The sequence below is a fragment of the Camelus bactrianus genome, chromosome 16 (assembly GCF_048773025.1).
Source record: "Camelus bactrianus isolate YW-2024 breed Bactrian camel chromosome 16, ASM4877302v1, whole genome shotgun sequence".
NCBI classification, from domain to species: Eukaryota; Metazoa; Chordata; class Mammalia; order Artiodactyla; family Camelidae; genus Camelus; species Camelus bactrianus.
In genome coordinates, this window is record NC_133554.1 from 1343665 (window position 1) to 1360120 (window position 16456).

Genomic DNA, 16456 nt, shown 5'->3' on the forward strand with positions numbered 1-16456 from the left:
GGGGTTTGCGGGGGGACTGGGCTAAAGCCAAGTCCTGGCAACAGGCCGCAATGGGTGGTGGCAAGGCTGGGGCCTCAGCATCCTGCTTGGGGGGCGCTGGGCACTGTCCCGGGCGGGCGGCTGGCTCCCCTGAGCTGCGGGTGGGGGCATGAGGAGATCGGGCGCCTGTCGTGGGCTCCGCTGCTGGGACATTTGCCACAAAGCTCTGGGGGCCTCTCCCCCCAGCGCCGGCTGCCCTTCCGGCCGAGGGAGGCTGGCGGTCACAGCACAGCCGGCACGACCAGCGGGCAACACGCCTGTCTTGGGCCCGAACGCAAGACCAGGCTCCTGTGGGTGGTGCTGAGGGCAGGAGTGGTCCCAGGCCTGGGCTCTGTGAAAAGGTGACACTTTATTACATAAAACTCCCCTCTCCACCCTCTACCCTAGTGGCTGCACTTGAAGCAGATGGTCGCAGGCCTGTGCGACCGCACAGCCGTCCCAGTGGGCAGCGGGGGGCCGATGCCTTCAGGTGGGGAGGCCCTGGGGCGGGCTGGGCCCCGAGACCCCCTGTGTGTCTGGAGGCCCGGTGTCATAGCCCAGCTTTTTCATGTCCTTGGTCACCACGTTGAAGAGGAGGGTGACGAAGCCCTGGGAGCGGACGCGGGTCACTGAGGACAGAAGGGCGGAGACTCAGCCAGGCTGCTTTGGGAACCCGCAGCCTCCATGTTCTCTCCTGCCAAGTGGGGGTGGCTGGCCCGTGCTCCTCACCGGGAGGCGAAGGGGCTGCGGTGGGGACAGGTGGACGAGGCCAACCCTCTGCGCGTCGTGTGCTGGCGGGTCCCCAGCCTTCACCCGTCTGACTTGGGGCCCACTGCCCCCTCCCAGGTACAGCCTGCCCCCTGGGGGTAGGGGGTAGGGCGCTCAGACTTTACCTTCCCGGCCTTCCCCCTGAGCCACCACCTTGGGGTCTGTGTACTCGGGCCGCCGTCCCATGAACCAGCTGGGAAGACAGGAGAGCCAGTGAGCAAGGGCGTGGGCTGGAGTGTCACAGACACTAGAGTGGATGGTCCCCTTGCACACCCGCCTCTGCCTGTCTGAACACGTAGGCTGGGCGCCAGGGAGGCCTGGCAGGCCTCCACCAGCCGGTGCTTCCTGCCCCCCTTCCTCTTGGCTGGACACCATGCTTTCCCATCACGGTCCTCCAGGGGCTTGACACACGGGGTGAAAGCTGAGGGAGGTCTGGGCTGGGAGGGTGCAGCCTCAACTCTGACAGAAATCCCAAAAAGGTGATGGCCACCAAGGTGGGGAAGGGGGACCTGGAAGGGAAGGAGGGCCACTTCCCAGAGTCCAACAAACATCCTGGGTCGGGGGTGGCAGAGGAGCTAGCTCTGGGCTCTCTCCATTTTCCTCTCAGTAGAGGGGGACCCAGGACAAGTCACTTCTAGTTGCGTCCCATCTCTGAGTCCCAGTGCTCTCCAGGGTAATGCGGGTGATAGTGGTCACCCCGGGAGCCACAGGGACTCCAGCCAGAAAATGTTAACCTCTCCTAGTCTGCACCTCCAGCCCAGAGTGTCCTCCCCGTGCTGCCCGAAGGCAAGGGGGCAGCGGCTGGGCGAGGCCCCTCCTGCCCAGGGACCAGCCCCTCTGCTCAGGCTGGCTCACAGCAGGCCCAGACACGCAGTGAGTGGGGGGCTCAGGATGCAGGCGGTGGGGGTGGGGAGGGCCGGGGGAACCTCAGTGCCTCCCTGCGCCTCCATTTTCCCATCCAAGGGGCAGGGCTCCAACGGCACGGCACCTGCTTCCCAGGCCGCGGTGAGGACCGAGCTCAGGAAGCAGCACATCCTGAGCACGAGCGGGGACACTGCTGCTCAGCACAGGGGAGGCCCCGCGGGCTGGTGGCGGTGCACACGCCTCTCAGCCTCGGCCGCGCTCAGGTCTGAAGTGCGGTTCTGGGGACACCTTTCCACTGCTGTGGAAAGACTAGATCGGAGGCTGTGAATCACTGCCCCGAGGATGCCAGGTCCAACAGTGAGAAAGTTGATTTTTGTCGTTTTAAGCCACCAAGTTCATGGTAATTGGTTACAGTGGCCACAGGAAACCAACACGGGAAGTGGGCAGGCCAGCCAGGCCGAGGAGGTTGGCCGGGAGGTGGTGGGCAGTGGGCGAGCAGAGGGGAGGGAGAGGGGGATTGTGTGGGAGCAAAGGGCCCCACAGACCCCTTGCCTGCAAAGGTTTTGTCCATCAAACTGCCTTCCCCAGCGAGAGCCCCTCCAAAGGGCGTGAGATGGCCCCCAGGTCCCACCCAACACCAGCCAAACCCTCAACCTCCTGGCCAGCTGTAAGGTCTAACTTTCTCAGCGGCAGAACCCTCTCCTCAGGGTTGGAGGCCCAAAGCCCTCCCTTGGAGCTACAGGGCATGGAGCAGTGTGGACACCAGTCAGGACAGCTGTGTGGACCCCCCAAGTCCTCAGCCTCCCCGGGACCTGATGCGAAGCACTGCCCCGCCCCCGACAGCCCTGTGGTGGATAGTGTCCCCTCCAGCGTACACTGGCCCTCCCATCGTGGTAGGGGCAGCGGGCACCCGAACTCCCCCTCCCCAGGCCCCAGAGTCAGGAGGCCTCCTGTGGCCAGGCCCGTCGCCAGCGCTCCACCAGCAGAGCTCTGGCCAGGCCTGCGGGACTGCTTGCCGGCTGCTGCCCGGGAGCCCAGGTCGGCCTCCTTCCTCCCCTTGTCTTGGCTGCAAGCAGGGCCGCAGCCCAGCCCCGGCCAAGCTGCCAGGCAGCGGCGGCGGCTGGGCTGAGCTGAGGGGGCTTCTGTCCTCAACCCTGAGTCGGGCCCATGAGCCACGCCCGCGTCCCGGCTGCTCCCCTCTGGACCGAGCTGTGCGTGCCTGGAACGCTCTTCCAGCTCCGCTGCGCCGGCCCCGACCTCAGAGACCCCTCGCGTGAAGGCGTCCAGCCCTCTGCTGGAGGGGACCTGCTGTGGCTCCGCGGGCTGTGTCCTCTGGTACCCTATCCTCCCGGTGTCACCTCAGGTCACGAGCATATTCCCATCTGACGCAGGCGCTTAACCTGGCACAGAGTTAAGGCGCAGGGTCTTTTGCTGCTGGAACAGTGGCCGAAGGGGCCCAGGGACCCTTAGCAACCCCACGGGTCCTGCATCCATTTGCCCAGAAGGACGGGGCAGCCCCACTCCTAGGCCAGGAGGAGGGGCCGGGGGCTGTCCAGACAGCTCACCTGGTGAACTTCTGCAGTTTGGACGTAGATTCGGGGACGAACATGGGGACAGTCCTTTTGTGCCTGGAACAGACGTTTTCGCAGACAGCCGTGCTGAGTGACAGAAAGCGGGGGAACTTCCCGAGCCTCCGGCGAGCAGGAGGCTCAGAGCGTGCAGCAGTGGGCCAGAGCCCAGGCCCCCAGCACGGCCCGCTGTGCCCGGCTGGGCGCTGAGCACTGGGGGAGCCTGGTGGACCAGAAGGCCCGGGCCCTGCCCACAGAACTGAGTCTTGGGAGAGCCTGGTTTCTTCTCAAGGGTCGGGAGGACGCTGAGGGTTGCAGAAACCAGTCCCAGCTCAGCGGTGCCCCTCAGAGGGCCTGCGCTTCTCCACTCTCCAGGTGTGCTGCCACCTTCCAGGCCCAGCCTGGACGCCCTCCCCCAGGACAACCTGAACCTCTCTGGGCTGTGGTCACAGGCCCCATCCAGTCCCGTCCTCCCAGCCGGGCACTGCCTCCTCTGCCCGTCCGCCCTGCCCCTCGTGTCCTGCACTTCCTGTTTCAGCCACTCGGAGTGCTCAGCTCGCCCCTCCTCCCTTCATCTTCTCTGACAAAGGCCTCCTCCCCAAGGTCAGCTGACCCTGTGCCCCAGAACACGCTGTGCCTCTACCCTGCCACCGCAATTAACAGGAGAGAGTGCGTCTCTCCATCTGGCCCACGTGGTCACACGTGTCTGGCACATCTGTGTCCTCAGGCTGCCAGAGCCGGGCACAGAGGGGCCTCAGTTAGGACTGGCAGGACACAGAGGGGAGAAACGAGCGTCTGAACCCTTGACCCCGACTGCCCAGGAACTCTGCCTGGACACCCTACACCCCACCTGGTGTCCAGCGGCAGCATCAGCCTCCCGATGTGGGTGTCCCCCAGCTATGGGCTGTGCCCCTCCCATGGAGGCCCCCCCACACTCCCAGCCTGAGGTGAAGTCTGTCTTGGGAAGAGCCAGCTGAGGGGCCCAGGTCCTGAGCCAGCACTGCCCAGCGAGGGATGGGCTGTGGCCCAGGGACCAGTCAGAGTGAGGACCTACCGGCCAGGAGAGAAGGGCACGTGCACTGCCCCGTAGCCTCGGACCACATCGTTCCCGAACACATCCGGCCCGTACACGCTGAGCACGATCTGTGGCCCTGGTGAGGACAAGGCCAGGTCAGTGCGAGGGGAGACTGGAGAAGGTGCGGGCAGAGGACAGGGCAGTGGTCCTCAAAGCCCTCAGGCAGGCCTGACGGAGGGCCGGGCTGGACCAGGGGCTTCTGCCAACCCAGGAGCCAGAGAGGCAGGCGGGGAGGTAGGGGAGCAGAACCTGCTGGCCAGGCCCTGAGCTCTGCCGGACGCCCCTCCACAAAGCCAGGATGGGGCTACAGCTGTGACCCGGCCGGAGGGCCTGCTCCTGGGACCCTCCTTTCTGAGGAGGGCGGTCAGAGTCAAGTACGCACCACACGGGCTTATGGGCCCGAGAGGGGCCGGCTCCGGGGGTGTCTGGCTTCGGGAGGTCGGAGAGAAAGAAGAGGCCTTCCCGCACCTTCCTTTAAAGTTCTAACCACCCCACGTGCCGCCCGCATCAGGTCCCTGCAGCGGTGTCAGGACGCCCGTCCTCTGGACGCGCAGGAGGCGTCATCAGCCTGGGGGTCGCCCGCCAGGCTCTGACCCCCGCCCTGGCCCCTGGCCTCCTCGTGCCTCAGAAGACACAGAGGCCTGTGTGCTACTGCCACCACCCCAGAGCCAACCACTTCTTTCCCAGAAGGTTTCACTGCCAAAGAACGCATCCCAAATACAGTCCTTTGGTTCTGCCTGTGTTCTGAATATTATTTATGCACAGAATCATACGGTATACATCTGCCTCTGCATCAGCTTTGTGAATCCAGCACGTTTCTGGCTTCATCCAGACTGTTTCCTGTCCAGGGTCTCCGGGTCTTCAACGCGGGACAACATCCCACCTGAGACCTGAAGGAGGCAAGGGTGGTGTCTCCTCCACTCGTCTGGTCCGGCTCCCACTTCTGTTGGGCATGCGTTCAAGAAGGGACTCGCCCAGGGCGTGGACATTAGGCCTTTAAAGATCGCAGAGCTGTTCTCCCCAGGGGCGCACCCCAGCACCCTGCAGCCCACCCCGAGGGGTCCTCGCCCGGCTAGTGTGCGCTCTCTTCCTGATCGGGCAGGTCTGGCGCCTGGATCGTGGCAGCTCCCTTCAGCTTTAATTGGCATTTTCCTTAATTGTAATTGTTTTTCCTTTAATGAAGCTGAGAGCTTGCTCTGTTTCTTGGTCGCCTGAACGTCCTTTTCTGTGTGGTGCTTGCTCCAGCCTCTTGCCCAGCTTCTAACTTCTCATTGTGTGTGTGTGTGTGTGTGTGTGTGTGTGTGTGTGTGTGTGTGTGTGTGTGTGTGTGTGTGTGTGTGTGTGTGTGTGTGTGTGTGTGTGTGTGTGTGTGTGTGTGTGTGCGCGCACGCACACTCGGCGGCTGGTCTCTTTACTCTTAATGATGACTTTTGATTGATAGAAACCTTAACACAGTTTAGTCCATGGGTCTTCTCCTTTGAGCAATCCTTTTAAAGTCTCCCCTCACCTGGGTACCACGGCTCCAATCTCTCTGATGTCTGTGTGTCCATCTGGGGTGGATGCTGTGTGCATCATATGAAGCAGGGACCAGGCTTCACCACCCTCCCTGTGTGAATCCAACCGCCCCAGCCACGCTCCTGCCCTGCGCCCTGGCTGCCCCGGGCGCCCTGGCGGTCTGTCTGTCCTGGAGCCAGAGCTGTCTTAGTGCTTGTGCTTCATCATGAAGCTTGATTACCTCATACAACAGGTTACACCTGATATTACTGTGAAGAACTCATTTTAAAAATACCAGTTTCTACTTACTTTTTATACGGAATACACCAATGTTCTATTTCTATACAGAAAGCAACTGAGTTCTGTATGTCGATCTTCTATTTGGCAGCCATGCGGACTTACTAATCCTAGTAATTTCCTGTGGGTTGTTTCGGAAATCCTCCACATGTAACCACGTCATCTGTGACCGAGGACAGTTTCGTCCTCCTTTTCCAATTCTTCCTCCTTCTGTCTGTGCGACGCTGGCGGTGGGAACGAGCCTCCTCCTTGTCTCACTACAAAGGCGACGTCCGCCCTGAGTCCGTGTGGAGATCTGTCACGGATGCCGCTGAACTCTATCGTCCCTCCCTCGTTAACGGGGATGGCCGTGACTTCTCTCTCTCCTTTTTAATGGGGTCGGTCGCACCTGCTGATTTCAGACGCCGCACAGACCTGCTGTTTCTGGAAGAAGCCCTACAGGCCCACGGCCATGCGTCCTCCGGGCACGCTGCCAGACTCCGTTTGTGGCTGTTTGGCTTGGGAGTCTCTTGCCATGTTTGGGGGGGGGGGCACCAGGCCACAGCCCCCGCCCACCCCTCTCCACGTCTCCTGCTCTGGGGGCGGCGCTCTGAGGACGGTGCTCTGAGGACGCGGGCCCAGGCTGCAGGATCTTCCTGCCTCTTGCATCCCGAACCCAGAGCAGCCGTCAGAAGTCTCGAGCAGCCGTTCAGTCGCATCTGCTGGAATCAGCAGCTCCTCTGGGGGAGCTACACCTGAGGCCTCGTCTCTGGAGCCTTTTTCCCTGGGTCTTGGCCTGTCAGGTCTCTTCTACTTTGCCAGCTGTCTGATTCCTTCAAATCGCTGTGCTGTGGTTTGCTTTTCCATCTTTGCGTCACCTTTCCCCCGCGGTCCTCGGCAGGAGGGGACTGGCCTGCTACCTAGCGCCCTGCTCCAGGAAGCTGGTGGAGTTGTTTACTTACAGACAGTGACAACAGGACGGTGGTCCCCACCCAGGAGGCCCACTGGGCAGACACTGCCCCAGACCCTCTGCGCATGGTAAGCCTGGGCCCTGCGCATGTGGCATCAAGGCCCAGACCTGCACGAGATCAGATGGACCCGAGATCAGATCCATGCTCAGCTGCTAGATGTGAAGCTGAAGGGAAATGATGTCACTTTTTTGTGACACCAGTTTCCTAACACAAGAAAAGAAGTAGAGAAAAATCTAGCCCAGATAGGATGTGGAGGCTGGGCCAAGCCCACATAGGGAGAGTACCCACAGCTCCAGTGGAAACAACCCCAGGCTTTGCACACAGTAGGTGCTTATCAAGTGAGAGTGATGGATAACTATCAGAGAAGGGAGAAAGCAAACATTGCAAGCACAGAGGGCTTTGGGAAGGAGCCCAGAGGTAGGGTGGGGGATGCTGTCCCGGGGAGAAGGGACCCGGAGAAGGAGCAGGTGGCTCGGGTTTGCTGGAAGCACAGCGTGATGGACAGGGAGAGCCATTGGACTCAGCCCTCCCAGCCAGACCGCCAGGCCCTGCAGGGAGGCAGGCGCTGTCCAAGGTCCAGTCTGGGCCTCATCTGACTCCCCCTGAACCTCCAAAAGGTCAAGTGCACAGAGATGAGTGAGAAGAGAGTGGGCGGGGGGAGCTGCCAGGTGGCTGACAGCACGGTTTAAAGCTGTCAAGGGCCCAGGCGACGGGCAGTGGCAGCAGGACGTGGCCGGGCAGACTCACAGCCATAGGGGTTGGTACTTTTGAAGGTGACATCAATGGGGAAGTTCCACACCAGCGCTCGCCGCGCATCCAGGCTCTTGGACGTGATCTGTGAGATGCCTTCCTCCAGCCCCTGTGAGGACAAAGACAGGGACAGCTAGTGTCCCAGCTCCAGGCTGCCACGCACCCCCCGCCCCCCACCGGCCACTGGGGAGAGCTGTTTCTTCACCATCTTCGGCCCAGACGCGAACCCCCAACAAAGGGAGCTGAGAGAGAATGTAGCTCCCGGGTTCTGAGAATCTGCCTCCAGGAGGGCCTGCCAACCTGGGGGCCGCCTCCACCTGTGCCTCACCAAGGGACGGCTCCAGCAGGCCGTCCCTCCCTCTTGGGCACCGCCTCCGCCCGCGCCATCCCATCCTCTGTCACAAAATGAAGCGCCTTGGCTCCACCTCCCCTACCCTCTGTTCCCCACAAAGTACCCACCAGGCCCCAATCCTTCTTGGCTTTTCTTTCGTAAACCCACCCCAATCTGACCTCTGACCCCTGGCCCCCACTCTACCAAAGTGCTTCTGCCAAGTCGCCAGTGGCCTGGCTTGCTGCCCCCCGGCCCCTCTCTGCCCCCACTCCCTGGCCCACCACCCCTGGCTGGGGCTCCCACCCCCTTGCTCTGCCTCCTCCTTGGTCTGGATGCCCCTCCGCCTGCGCCTATCCTCCTGGAGTGGCTCCCAGCTCCCGTGTCCGGCCAGAGGTCATGTCTGCGCTCCAGAGGAGCGTCGCCCTCACCCGCTGCTGACCCTGAAGCTCCGCCAGGATGTCTAGAGGGAGCCTCAGCCCGAACATATGCTGGGCCGAGCCCTGGAGAGTTGATGTCCCCCCTAAACTCAGTGTCCATCTCTCAAATGGTTCTGAGCTGGGAGGGGAAAAGGTGTGATGGAGCCTTCAGAAACCCCAATAGTCACGAAGGCTGTGAGCCCGGGAGGCCCGGGAGTGCAGCTCACCGCCGTGGGGGCCCAGTCCTGGCCATACACAAAGCAGTACTTGCAGTAGAGATCGTCGTGCTCAGGAAACTGCGGAAGCAAGCACACAGGTTCTGTTCACAGGGACTCACGCAGAGGCCGGCTGCTGGCCAGACAGGAACAGCCACCAGGGACTCTGAACGCGAGGCACCAGGTAGGGGCTACGAGACAGCGCGGGTGTGGACGTAGAGTTCAGCCAAGGGCCTGGGCCTGAGATGTGGGTCCAGGGGAGACTCCCTGGCTGCTACTGCTGCTGGGCCTTTGCTTGGGCTCTGCCTTCAGTCTGACATGCCCTTGCCTTTCCTTCATCTGGAGTTCTCCTGCTCGTCCTTCAAAGCTCACCCGCCAGCCGCCTGCCCTAACTTCCAGGCTGTTTCGAGGCCACATCCCAGCTCCCGCAGCCACTGGTGTTTCCCTCCATCACAGCACTGATTGTGATTATTTTTGCCAACCCCGTCAGACTGGAAACAAGGGGCAGGTTTGAGACCCTTCTGCGTCCCTAGCACTTGGCACAGGGGTGGGCACAGGAGGAGGTCTAAGGAAATGGTGCTGAAGTAAAAGGTCTGAGAAGACAGGAGGCTGTCAGGACAGAGAGCAGATGCTTGGCTGGAGTTGAAGGCCCGCGAAAGGAGGGGCCCTGAGCAGAGATGAGGTGGCTGCTTGGAGCACAGTGTGACCCAACCCAGCTGAGGGACCCCGATGGGACAGAAAAGGGGAAAGCAGTCTTGGGCGCAGAGTCAAGGGGAGGCAGACAGGATGGGAGCGTGGGGCAGCGTCCCTAATGAAACAGGAAGGTGGGAGATGCCCACGGAGAGTCAGGCCCTGGCAGAGCTTTACCTACACCAGCTCAGTTAGTCCTCACAATACAGTATTTCTAAAAACAGCCTGGAAGGGCCCTCTAGCAAAGCTCTGTCAGACAGATCAGGTTTCAAATCCCAGTTTTGCCCCTTCCCATCGGTACAGTGGGGATGCGAGTAATAGCTCCTTCACAGGGTTGTGAGGACTGAGCGGTGCTGCGCATGGATTTGGCATGTATCTTATCTCACACCAGCAACAGACGGTTATTACGAAGTGCGAGGGATGGAGGGTAGGGTCCCCTTCCGTCCGACAGACACACCCCCGGGACATCGGCAGCCTACCACCACCGTTGGATCCCATTAACCGGGTCACCTCCCTTCCAAGCCGCGTTCAAGGACCTGAGGGTCGGGGTGCGGGGCCCCGCTGCGCACGGGCCGGCGCGGATCGCCAGAGGTGGAGGCCCGGCGTGCCGGTCGAGCCGCGGCTCCTGCCCGAGACTCCACCGAGCTCGGCCCCGGGTGGCCTCGGCCTCGCTCTGCCCCTAGACGTGTCCCCACGCCGCACATCGGGGCGGAGGGGCCGGGGCGACCTCGAGCCACGCCGCTCAAACGCTGGTTCCCTCCCCCGCAGAGAGGCTCGGCTGGGCGGGCTGGCGACGGGGCGGCCCCGTGCGGACCGCGGCCGCTCACCTGGGCGCTCTCCACCTGCCCGTTGACCATGAGCAGGAAGACGCTGGGACTCGCGGCCGCCATGGCAGGGCTGAGCACGGTTGCTAGGAGGCGCCGAGTTGCCCTGGAAACGGACGGCGGGTCGCCCGGGACAAGTTTCCCGGACACGGGAGCTTCGCGAAGGCAGGCGGGTGCACGCATTGGGGAGGGGGCGCAGGCGCAGTCGGAGCGGAGCGGTGCGAGGCGGGACTCGGGGGCCACGTTGGTCCGCCGGAACCCGGGGACAGTACGCGCGAGGCCCGGGGCGGGGGTGGGCCCGGTGGTGCGGAGCCCAGCCCACCGCCGGATCCGGTCACCCACTCGGACTCGGCCCCGCCAAGCCCACCGGAGACGACGACCACCGTGCGTGGAGTTGGAGCGCGAGGCCGCCGACGGCCGGGGTCCGGGCCCGGGTTCTGAGAGTCCCCTTGGGGCCAGGCGGCTCCCTTGTGGCTTTTGAAACCTCGCCTCCCCACCCTGCAAAATAAGTTTATTAAACAAATCTGGGAGGGGCTTCAAAAACCCTTCAACCTGAGCCACCGCGCCTCAGTGTGCGGCGGGGAAGCAGGCCCCCGGAGGGGCAGCACCCGGCATCCAGGCACCGGCCATCGAGCCCGAGCGCAGGGCTCTGCAGGACGCTGCACGGGGCGGGCCACCCGCGCTTCCTCGCAGCACCCGCCGCCGTTCGTACTTGCGCATTTCTTAGTGTCACAGTTCCGGCTAGTGCTTGCCTCCCACCCAGACTCCACGAGCTTGGGGGCCCCCGCCAACCTTGTGTCTGCTTCCTGGCTCGTGTGACCACTGTTGGCAGCTAGTGCAATGAATGAATAATTGAATACGTCTTTATTACGCAAAAAAGGAAGCAGATTCAGAGAGGTAGCAAGTGAGTAACTGAGCCAGGATTCAAACCTAGGACCCCACAGGCTGAGGGCGCTCACTGCCTCCTCTGCCTGGTCCTGGGGCAGCCCCAGGGGCGCCCCTTGGCCGAGAGGTATCAAAGGCGGCATTAGAAACCTCCTGGATCCAGGAAAAGAATGGCTGAACAGATGTGTAGACTTCAGGGAGGTTGGGCCTCGAGCAGGGAACCCAGGTAACAGCCCCCCCCCCCCCGCCGCAGCAGCCAGCTGCTGCCTTGGGAGCAGACCTGGGGGGTCCCATCAGACACTTGTGCGGGAGAGAGAAGGAGGCTCACAGCCAGCCTGGGCCCCCGGACGCCTCCCCCCCAGGTGAGCAAAGAAACTTGCCAGCATCACTTGTCTGACAGCTGAGGCTGAGAATGGGGAGGCGGGAGGGGTGGGGGCAGGGGCTTAGGTGGGAATCGGCCTCCCCAGGGACGTGGTCACATCCCTACTCCCTCCCTTGCATCTCCCCATTCCAGTTAACATGCGTCTCTGTGGATCCCACCACTGTCTCCTTCCTCTTTCCTCCCTGTGCCTTTTGAGGCTCTCAGGATTACACAAAAGTCAGTTTTCAACAAAACACTTGCTATTCTCTAATAACTCTGTAGTGTAGAACCCAGCTGTGTCAAAGGCTGCCCCGAGTTCCCCCAGAACCAAAAGGGGGAGTCTTCCCATGGAGTAGAGTCTCTGGGGGGCCATGAGGGGTGCAGTCCTGAGATGGCCCCCACCTGCCCCTCTAGTCCCTCCTAATGCCACTAGGCCTGGTCCCCACCCCCTGGGGCTGCATTCCACAAGAGCCAGGGAATCGAGGTGGGGTGGGCCGGCAGGGGGCTGGTGCACCAGGAGCCCTTGGGCAGGCTGGCCTTCAGGTCAGGACAGTCGGACTGGAGGCGGAAGGCGTCTCTGCAGGTGCTGGTGTGAGGCAGCCTCAGGGGGACCCTGTGCAGCTCTTGGGGTGGTCTGTATGGGTCTGTGCAGGGGTCAGGGCTGCAGTTAACGTGCCGCAAAACTTCCCGCCCTGAGCGCCTTCCTGGGCTTCCGTCCTCCCCAAACTCCGCACCCCCCAGCTCCCTCTCAGCAGAGCTGTGTCCTCCGTTGGACTTTCACAGGCCCCTCAGGACAAGCCCCATGAGACTGGGGACGTACTGCGGCCCGAGGGAGGGGGCACGGAGAGTGCCCAGTGCCAGCCATTCGGGCTGGGTGGGGCCAGAAGCTGACTCAGGAGTCGAAGGGCATCAGTGGCACCCTTTGTCCGTGGTGCTGGCCAGCTGCAGGCCAGAGCCAGACTGCTCTCCCCAAATCACGGAGCAAAGGGGAACTGGCCTGGAAGAGAGGAAACCACGAGAGCACGGCCTGCACCAGGGTGCCAGTGCCCTTCAGGGGGCAGGCATCCTGCTTACCGACCTTGGCCCCCCCAGGTGCCTGGGTCGGGGGCGCCCAGCCCTGCCCCACTGTTACGGAAACAACAGGCCAGCCAAGAAACAAGCACCACTGGGAGGGTTGGAGTACTCAGATGTATTACGCCGGCGGGCTCAGAGGGGCTTCTGCTCCGAAGCTCTGAGCACCTCCAAGACGTGTGCATGAGGTTTTATAGGGTAAAGTACAAGCTAGGGGTATTCGGCCAATAGGCATGGAACAGCTTTAGCAGCATCATTATCCCAAAAGTGGAGGCGGGGAGACAGCAAACCAACATTCCAAAGCCAGATATGTATCTTTGAAAACCCAACTGGCTAGCAAAAAAAACATGAACAGCAAACCAACACTAATTAACTTAGATTCACAAGTTAGTTAGTCCAGCAGAACTCAGATCAGTATTCCGATACTTAGATTTGTGTATCTTGTTAGCCCAGCCCAGCCTCTCCTTCACATTCCTAGACTTGTGAGTTGTCTTGTTAGACCAGCCCAGCTTTTCCTTCACACCACCTCCGACTCAGAGGAGAGGCAGAGGCCTGGTGACCACACTGACCCTCCCCCTGTCTCCTTGCTCCGCAGGGCTCAGCAGCACACACAACACAGGCTCCTCACAGCGACTCCAGGAGAACAGAGCTGCTGCCCTGTGGCAGGTGGGGATGGCGACGCTTCCCAAGATCACGGTGAGTCAGAGGCAGAGCTGCTCCTTGAGCTCGGACCAGGGTCTCAGACCCCTGGGCCCCAAGTCATCCCTCTGACAGCCCTCCCCCCGTGGAGAGGCCACGCTACCCTGGCCTGTTGGGTCCCCCTGCCCTCAGCCTCAGAGTCATGGATGTCTGCGCACACGCACCACCTTCTTAGAAATTGTCTGTGCTCGCTTTTGGTTGAGGTGGAATCCATAGAAACTCAAACCCACTATTTCCAAGTGCATATTTCAGTGCCTCACAGCATCCGCACGTGCTGTTCCTTCACTCTTGGAATATTCCTTCCACCTTTTCTGCCACCTTCCTGTGGAACTTCACCATCCAGCTAACTGTCCCCTCCTCCAGGCAAGCCCATGTGGCTCCAGGGGCTTTCTCTGCGACCCTTACCCCCGTCACAGCCCTGTGACAAGGGGGCTGTGGCCTCACTGGTCTCCTGAACCACGCTCGGCTCCCTGAGCACCCACTCACCGAATGGTTGTCAAATGTCTGCGTGAGTGAGTGAACGAGTTAGTAGAGGGCTTTGGGGGCCAGGGCTGAGCCCTCAGATTCCAGCCAAAGGGAGAGTCTGGAGTCAGGGGAGGTGGGGAGGAAGAGTCAGGGACGCCAGCCTTCAGCAGCACAACAGGATAACCAGGTCTGGTTCTGGGCAGGGACCAGGGAGAGGGTATTTCCATCTCCATCCTGTCCCCACCTTGCATTGTGGTCCCGGGAAAGTCGTTGTCTCGCTCTGGGCATGGCCTGGGCTCTTGGCCTCCAGGAAGGTCATCAGAAGGGCTGGGGAAATCCCTGGCCAGGGGTGGGACCTGCTCCTTTTACCCTGAAGTTCAAGGGGGAGATGCCAGGAGCAGCTTCTTCCAGTAGTCAGCCAGCAGGGGGATCTGTAGAGAAGTGAGTCAGGCGGCCCTGGATTCCAGTCTATGCTTTCCCTGGTTGCTAGCTGTGTGATCTTGGGCTGATTGCTTAACTTCTCTGGGTCTCAACGTCCAAGAAAACAGGAATCATGAGATCCCGACCTCGCAGGGCGTGGCAAATGGTAGTAACGATCTCCATAGTGGAGGTGATGATGTGATTAGAGTCCAACTGGCTTGTAGACAAGTTGAATTGCTGGCCAGATTCTGGAGAATGTTGCAGGTCTCTAAAAACCAGTCATGTTTAGTCCGTTGGGTGTAAGCTCAGTGTCAGCCAAAGCCAGGCAGATAAGGGAAGCAGGTCAGGGGTCATGCGTCAGGCACACAGCATGGCAGGCTACATCTGACGGAAAATGCAATCAGGGCTTAAATACAGAAGGGTCGTTTGTCTCAAACATCAAGACGGTCCAGAACCGACACCTGGCTCGGCTGTGCCACCAGGGACCCAGGGCCTTCCTACCTTCCCGCCCTGCCTCTTATGCATGTGGCTGTTGTCCTTGTAACAAGACAGCTGTTTGAGCTCCAGGTACAGCGCTGTGTTCTGGGCAGAGGTGGGGAGAAGCTGAGGTTCCCAGCAGGACTTCTTGTAGGAGAGGACATGTGACATGATCCACTGACTGGGGGATTCATGGATGGGGACCTCCACGCACAACCCATGAGCCACAATGATCCAGGGCCACTTGTAGCTGCAAGGGAGTCTGGGAACTAGTGCCTGGGTTGGGGGAGCAAGGCCCAAGGCAGTTAGGATGAGTGTGGAGCGGCCAATCTTCACCTCCACGAAGAACCATCCTGGCTTCTGTTGATCTTAACAAGTGCCGCTCCAGGTCTGGTTTTGTTTTCCTCCTGTGTGGAAAGACATGGCTTCCAGAAGCACAACCGTTCTGCTCTAAGAAAACGCAACAGTCCAGGCGTTTAACCAAAGGGATAATAGGGTGTGCTTAGCCCCAGGTCACTGCTGAGGATGGGGTGGCATTTAAAGTACCGACTGACTCACGTGGCACAGGCCCCAACCAGTCTGATCAGATGCCCAGTTGATGAGGACATAGGCCCAACTGATCCTCAGGAATGCCTGCTGAGGGGCAGGGAGCCAGAACCAGCAGACAGCAGCCCTGGTTGTGGATGTTTGGGTTCACAGTGGGGAAATCTCTGTGTTCCCTCAAGATCTCCTAATTTTGACATGTTGTGTGAATTTCTGGATGACACTGTGCAGGACCCTCATCTCTGGGTCTTGGAGGTGCAGAGGCGTGGCCTGACTGGCTTGGGGGAGGGGAGGCACTGCTGGCCACTCTCCATGGTCCTGGCAGACGGTTTCTTTCCTCTGGGACCCCACTCCTTCCCAGGTGCTCTTAGGAGTTCCAGCCGAGGAGAGACAGGTGGTTGAGGGAAGGAAGAGTCGGGTCCAGGGGATGGTGGGAGAGCCTCCCTAGGAAGAGAGACTGCTGAGAACCAGGAGAATTGAGAATGACATCATTTTTTAATGGACTGAAGTCTCCAAGGATGGGACAGGGACAACAGGATATTTTTAGAGTCCCAGATGAGACAAAGCCCCGTAAGTGTCTCCACATGGTGGTCGAGAAGAATCTAAGTGGAGATTGCATGGTTAAAGTCACTTCCTCAGTTTTCTTTTCTACCTGATGAAAATGTGTGATTTTTTACATCCTGCTGTTACAGAATGAGCTATGCATGAGTTACGCTGCTACGAACGTAGCTGATTGTAAGTACTTTTGACATTTTTAGGATGTTTCTTTCTAGTAGCTACAAATTTCTTTCCCTCTGAGAAATGGCAGGGTAGATGGGGTTCCTGGATTTTAAGGGCTGTGTCCTGCTGGCTTCTGGGGAGTGTGGCCAGGAGAGGGTGGGAGCAGAAGGAACAATCACCCCTGGTGGGACTCTCGTGGGCGTATTGATCGAACTGCTCCAGACAAGCAGACAAAATGGAACCCTCAGATATAGTGGTGAAGTTTGAAGCGGTGCAGCCACTGAAGTTAACAGTTTGGCAGTTCCTCAAGAAGTTAAAAAAGTTTACCATATGACCCAGCAGTCCCACTCTTAGGTGTGTGCCCAAGAGAATGGAATGCCTAGGTCCACACAAAACTGGTACATGAATGGGCTGAGCAGCCAACAAGTGAAAACAGCCCACATGTCCATCAGCTGATGATTGGATAAACAAAACGTGGTCTATCTCTGCTTTCACAGTGAATTGTACACTATAAACGTTTTATAGTATGTGAATTATATCTCAAAAAAAGTTGTT

At 60.2% G+C, this 16456-nt stretch overlaps 1 protein-coding gene across 4 annotated transcripts; it reads right to left on the reverse strand.

Moving 5' to 3' along the window:
* Positions 1 to 369: 369 nt before the first annotated feature.
* On the reverse strand, positions 370 to 10515 carry B9D1 (B9 domain containing 1). 4 transcript variants are annotated; one of them, XR_012499338.1, is made up of 8 exons: positions 10264 to 10444; positions 8759 to 8827; positions 7782 to 7893; positions 4273 to 4369; positions 3216 to 3308; positions 2870 to 3050; positions 912 to 979; positions 579 to 647 (listed from the first exon to the last, which is right to left on the reverse strand). XR_012499338.1 is itself a non-coding variant. In XM_074342029.1 (7 exons), exons 1-7 carry the CDS (start codon positions 10324 to 10326, stop codon positions 505 to 507), a joined length of 645 nt encoding a protein of 214 aa, XP_074198130.1. In that variant the 5' UTR covers positions 10327 to 10426; the 3' UTR covers positions 370 to 504. The 4 variants fall into 4 exon arrangements, 3 of the variants coding, with proteins under 3 accessions (XP_074198130.1, XP_074198131.1, XP_074198132.1); XM_074342029.1 differs by lacking the exon at positions 2870 to 3050 and having other exon boundaries at positions 370 to 647; positions 10264 to 10426; XM_074342030.1 differs by lacking the exon at positions 2870 to 3050 and having other exon boundaries at positions 370 to 647; positions 3216 to 3278; positions 10264 to 10418.
* Between the last annotated feature and the right edge of the window lie 5941 nt (positions 10516 to 16456).